Source organism: Miniopterus natalensis, chromosome 2 (assembly GCF_054644295.1).
Source record: "Miniopterus natalensis isolate mMinNat1 chromosome 2, mMinNat1.hap1, whole genome shotgun sequence".
NCBI classification, from domain to species: domain Eukaryota; kingdom Metazoa; phylum Chordata; class Mammalia; order Chiroptera; family Miniopteridae; genus Miniopterus; species Miniopterus natalensis.
Window position 1 is genome coordinate 145,140,729 of NC_142082.1, and position 6,000 is coordinate 145,146,728.

At 42.8% G+C, this 6,000-nt stretch overlaps 1 protein-coding gene across 6 annotated transcripts in view; it reads left to right on the plus strand.

The window, feature by feature from the left end:
- Positions 1-5,385, plus strand: part of SLC38A1 (solute carrier family 38 member 1) — a 63,525-nt gene extending 58,140 nt beyond the window's left edge. For all 6 annotated transcript variants that reach the window (XM_016201174.2, XM_016201175.2, XM_016201173.2 and 3 more), the window contains 4 exons: positions 79-197; positions 742-883; positions 980-1,077; positions 2,861-5,385. In XM_016201174.2, the coding sequence (XP_016056660.2) occupies positions 79-197; positions 742-883; positions 980-1,077; positions 2,861-2,962 (461 nt within the window). In that variant the 3' untranslated portion in view covers positions 2,963-5,385. The remainder of the gene's footprint in view (positions 1-78; positions 198-741; positions 884-979; positions 1,078-2,860) is intronic.
- The last annotated feature ends 615 nt before the right edge of the window (positions 5,386-6,000 follow it).

Here is a 6,000-nt window from a genome sequence, read left to right on the forward strand (position 1 = left end):
ATTCTTTGTTGTTCGGGAAAACTGTCATTCAGTGATGTGCTCTGTTTCTTTTCGATACCCTCTTTCTCCTCATTTTAGAAAACGTGAGTTCAGACCTCCTTCACAAGTACCAGAGCAAAGACGACATTCTCGTCCTGACGGTACGGCTGGCTGTCATCGTTGCTGTCATCCTCACGGTGCCAGTGTTATTTTTCACGGTGAGTAAAGCCTCAGTGTAATCGGAGAAATGCTGAGGTCTCGCCTTTCCTTCTGTCTCAGGAGCCCGGTCTAGATAGAGCCTGGTGCAGGTAGCTTTCCTGTGTCATTGAAACTGCACCGGGGAAGGATCCCAAGAATCCGTGAAGACTCTTTAGGAAGAAAGTGGCATCAGTGAGATAGGATAGACTCTGGTGGAAGGAATCTCAGTTCTCATTAATCTGTCCCTCGTTTTTATAGAGAAATGCAGGTAGAATGTTCGAATCTCGACCATGCACAGTGAGAGAATGTAGAAGGACCAGGGGAGAATCCACATCCATAGATAAAACAAAAACAGAAATTATCCCTCCTAAAGGAAAACAATCTAGTCATAAATAAAAACTTTTCCATTTTAAATCAAGCCCCCTGCCTCCCAAACAGTTACACTAACTATAAATTACAGAACATTTCACAAACCCCTGGACACGATACCTCACTTTCTGCCAAGAACGGTGAAGGTTGGCATGCCGCAAGCCCTTACAGAACCTTCCTTTTCTTTCCCCACAGGTTCGTTCATCTTTATTTGAACTGGCTAAGAAAACAAAGTTTAATCTATGTCGTCACATCTTTGTTACCATAATACTCTTGGTCATTGTTAACTTGTTGGTGATCTTCATACCCTCCATGAAGGATATTTTTGGAGTCGTAGGTATGGCTTTATGATTTTACACTTATTCTGCAGCAGCTAGTTAGGAAGCTGAACTTCCACAGTAACAACCTTGAACTTTCTCTTCTTATTTTACAGGAGTTACATCTGCTAATATGCTTATTTTCATTCTTCCTTCATCTCTTTATTTAAAAATCACGAACCAGGATGGAGATAAAGGAACTCAAAGAATTTGGGTATGTCTTCTGCTGGCCACCCTCATTTTTCTGATTAGTTGTTTTGTTTAAATTTACCAAATAAATAGTCCATCTCTATCTTCTAATGCTACAGTTAGCAGCCTCGAAGGGAGGCAGCAGTCCTGTAGTTTTCCACTTTGGGAGATTTAAAATATCTCATTAGAATCTTATTTCCCACAATATCTTTTCAGGGATTACTCTTGTGCCTTCGCTTTTGCTCTGAGCCAGGGCAGGGCCAGCTGGGAGACAGGATGTTTATCGTCCTGTCTCTGTAAGGTGATGCCTTATCTTTAGCTCAGGGGACATATGATGCTTAATTTAAATGGCTGACTTAGCTTAAAGAGTCTTTTTATGATTTGACAGAAATGCTTTGGAGAAACAGACCTGGATTCAGAAACTACCTTTCTATATTGGGATTCTTGTTTCCAGGTCTGGTGAAGTTCAAGGGCATCTTCAAGGTGGTGCACTTGGAGACAGTGAGGGAAGCAGGGCTGAAGTGGCCGCTGCATGAGTACCTTCCGGAGCACCATTTTGTTTGGCCTCGGAGAAGGCTTCTCAGCTGCCCTCCCAGATAGTGTAAGACTCCAATCGCACATAGTACCCGAGTCAACAGACCCGGATAGGAGACGGAGGCAGGAGGGAGCATCCTTGTGCATTGATTCTGGGAGAGCATCTGCTTCCCCAACAGGATTACCACTGAAGCCATAAATCCCAAGTCCTCCTAAACCTTCCCAGTAGTTGCTTCACAAGGACAGAGAGGAAGGAGCAGTCACCTTGGCACAGGAGTGAAATATAGTAAGATCCAAAAATGATAGAGACCCTGTTGCCCGTGAATTCTCTGGGCTTCCCCAACCCAGCTCCCAAATAACACTGGTAGTAGGAACTACTGAATCGTATGAGACAAGGGCTCCTATCCGTCCGAGGACCCACTGGGAGTTAGACCGGACCCACGATGCGCAGCCCACGCGCATCCCTCTGAGCCCCACCATTTGCCTCCTCTCCTTCCCTTCGCTCTACCCCGCAGGCTGCGGTGCAGCTCCCCTGGCTCCCGTGATGCTTCACCCTTTTCCCTGCAGAGCTCTCTCTGCCTAGTCCAAGGCCAAACAATTTATAGTCTTTGCTCTCCAGGTTCTGGATTTAGTGATCTGCCCACCCGTGGCCTTCATCAACCCTTAAAGTAACTTAGATGTTTTCTTTTTTTTACATTCAGTATTATTTTGCCTTAGTTTCAGGTCTATAGCATAGTGGTTGGACAGTCATATACTTTACAAAGTGGTGCCCCCGATATTTCAAGTACCCACTTGGCACCATACATAGTTATTACTGAAGTCACTTAGTTTTCGACATCCATTTTCTGTCACTTGATCAGATGTACTTTGCTTTCATATCTTTTTCCACTTTTTAAACAGAAATGCTTGCCTGCCAGCGATAACCTAGATTGGTTGGTCAAGAGTGAGGAACAGACCCGTATGTTTTCCAAAGCTATTTTTTTAGGTTGTAATCTTAGTTTGAAAGAAGCTGTAAGGATACCCAGTCAGCTGTAGGACATAAGTCAAAAAACAGAATGTAGAGCACAACTCTCTATAGTTTGCTCGTATTTCCCACCCTTGGAGAATCAGATTCACACACAGTCTCAGAAACAGTCTCAGTTCAGCAATGGTTGCAGCAAACTCCAAACACACGGGTACACAGAGGAGAGGGAAGGCATTGATGTCTATTTCCCAGGTGCGTGTGGGAAATGTCTGTCTCACCGAAAATAACCCATGCCTTTCTGTCGCTCCAGGCTGCCCTTTTCTTGGGCCTGGGGGTATTGTTCTCCCTGGTCAGCATTCCCTTGGTCATCTACGACTGGGCCTGCTCACCGGGGAATGACGAAGGCCACTGAGACCTACTGAGAAAAGGAAACACTACCACCTGCTGCTCGGTCAAGTCACCATCCATCAGCAACCCTCATCACTTCTTTTGCAAGTTTACAGAAGCAAATTTACAAGATACTTAAAAAGGAATCACATTTTGGTAGCAAACCAGAGACCTGTTTCTATAATGGTTCATGTCCCTCCAAAATTTGGGATCAATTTAAGGATCATGGATTTTTTTTTCCTCCAAATTTCATGCAAGCATATTTCCTAGTACTTTCCACAATCAGTTATTTTTTCACTCTCTTAACTCAATTTTTGTGTGATGTCAAGATATCTTAGAACTTTGAAAACATGATCATCAGTCATGTTTGTTTATTATACATCCAGATTCTGAAATAATTTTCCTACAGATGTTCAGCTCACACTATCTGTACCTTTTTAGAAGAAAAAAAAAAATCTTGAATTGTATATATTTATTTTGCTTTACAGAGACAAAAATGGTTTCATAAATAATTTGCCTATTTTGGTTAACATAGCACACAGGGATCATCGTATGAGAGTCACAGGGTGTGTGCTGTTGCTGGGTCCGAGCACGAGTGTTTGAGGTGGCTCGCATCACCTGGCAGCTGAGCTCCGGCAGACCAGTGGCCTCCCTGGTACCACGTTCACTCCATGTAGAGACGTTCTCTGGTGACGTGTTCTCAGTGGGGAAGGGGTGGAAACGATTCTTACCTTGGTAAATATATTAAACTGCACATTTGGGTAATCTAGCAAATGAAGTTTTGTTTCCCTCTTGGCAACTTGTGTCAAAGTTACTCTGACCTGAGCCCATTTCTACTGGGGGAGTCCCACGACACCTTTATAATAAATTGAGGAGCAAGAATGCTGCAAAAAGATTATCCTAAACACCTAGGAAAATATTCCTCTGATGCAGATAGCCTTTAGCCCTACACTCTGTTGTTGAAGGGGAAGCATTTCTTAAATTACGCCTCCAGCAGCTTTTCTTCATGTCCGCCAGCTTCTTGCACAGAGAACAAGGTATCTAACCAAGGATGATCTAAGTAATTCCTGTTTTATATTGGGTACTTGGGAGGGGGGAGGGGCTTTAAAATACTTGTTTTATATCTATAAATTTAGGTTCCTGCAAATACAAGATTTTTGTATTTTAAATAAGCCTCATTCCTGTTTCTTCTCCATTAATAATCCATCCAGAGTGTTAGAAAAAGAAAAAGAGAACCTCAGAGATAGTCTTTGAGGAGAACTTGTGACAACATCACTGAGTACCTTCCTTCCCCCAGCTGAGGACCTCAGTGTCCGTGCCATTCCCTCTCCTTCCTAGCCTAGGGCTGGGCCTTGCCTGCCTGCCCCATGCACCCCACACGGGATAGAGCTGCCTTGCACTCCTACCCGAGCCCCTCTCCTAAAGGGGAAAGAAGGAAGCTACACAGACTGAGAAGGGAGAGAGTTTGGGACAAGGTAGCTTGGAAAGCAATGGGGAACAGAACCCCAGAACTGCATTACCTCTAAGCTGGCCCATCACCTGTGGCTGGATTGTCTATGTCACACAGTAAATGTGTGTGCTCTATGAGCTGATCTCTTAAAACAGGCCTTGTGTTTTAATCTATAGTCTCACTGAATTTGTCAAACCCAGAAGTTCACCGAGCAACAGATTTCTTATCCTGCGATAAGCAGAATCTAACCGCAGACTCTTGGCAGAGTTTCCAGGCACTGAGCTCTGGATTCTGTTCCTCCCCTACTCAAATCCCCAGAGGCCTCTGCACTCCCTTGGAGCACCATGGACCTGTCCCCTCCCCTTACAGACCACTGTCCCATAGAAAAGGCAGACATCGGAGCACCTTGTCTCTCTCCTCTTGGGGGAGGAGGAAAGATTATTTCCTCCTGCATTTCTTGATAGGGTCATCATAGCTTTTAATGTAACATTCCAGAATTAGATTCACATTAGGTCGTAGTTCAGGTATTTAGATACGAATACCTAACCCAGTAATACAGAAGACACTCCTTTTCAGCAGTGTCTTTCATATTAGATGAGCAGGGAGAGAAACTAATTGGCCCTTGGAGGCTTGTCTAGAGCACCAAGTAATGCAATACCAGAGAGTGGGATGGCTCTCCATTTAAAAAACAACAACAAAAACTATTTAGTTTACAATTATATTGTGTTACTATCTTCCTTATTAATTTACAGCAATTCATTTTACACTCCCAAAGTCAATTTAGAAATGTATCATTAACTCTTGGGGGAAGAAGGATGTGTAGCGATATTTTTGGACCTCTGGATTTTATGTATCAGTACAAGGAATGATTAGTATTTAAAATATATTTATTTCGAGGAGGCACGTTGTTGTAGATGTCTGATACCACAGATTTTTAAAATATTCTCTGTATGTTTATCTAAGTTTGTTGTTGACTGAATATAATAGACCCTACTGTAGCTTGTCAAACACCACTGATTAATTCCATCCTTTGTGTGGGATTTGCCGTAAAGTATACTGCTCTTAATCTTCTTGTTCAGAATAGCGAACTGGTAGCCAAAAGTACATGTATCACAGATGTTAGGTAGAATTTAAACAACACAGTCAAGTATTATAGAAGTTTTTCTGCTAAATTTGTAGACTAAAGAATATTATACCTTAGCCATTGGGAGCAGCACGTTTCCCTTTGGTAGCTAGATCTCAACACTAGTGAACAGTGCCAGTTTCATTCTTTTGATTTGGAACTGTTCTCTGGTTGTTGCCATACAGAATACTGTAACTCCCTCATTTCCTTACCATTACGTATTGGAGGTGGGGATACTAAAGTGTGTACAGGAAAGAAATTTAGTCTTGTTAAGCAGAGGCAGGCCCCAGTTTATAAGCTGATCATATTGCAAAACTCTGTCAGTTGATTATTTGTAACCTGGAATGTATTTTCTATTATAAACCAGCTTATACATGGAAGTTAGGCTCCCAGACCAGCTAGGAAGGGTGATCAGACCCATAGGTTAGCTGACATCGGGTAATATAACGAGATTGTTAAAGACCCTAACCATGAAACATAATGTTTCTAG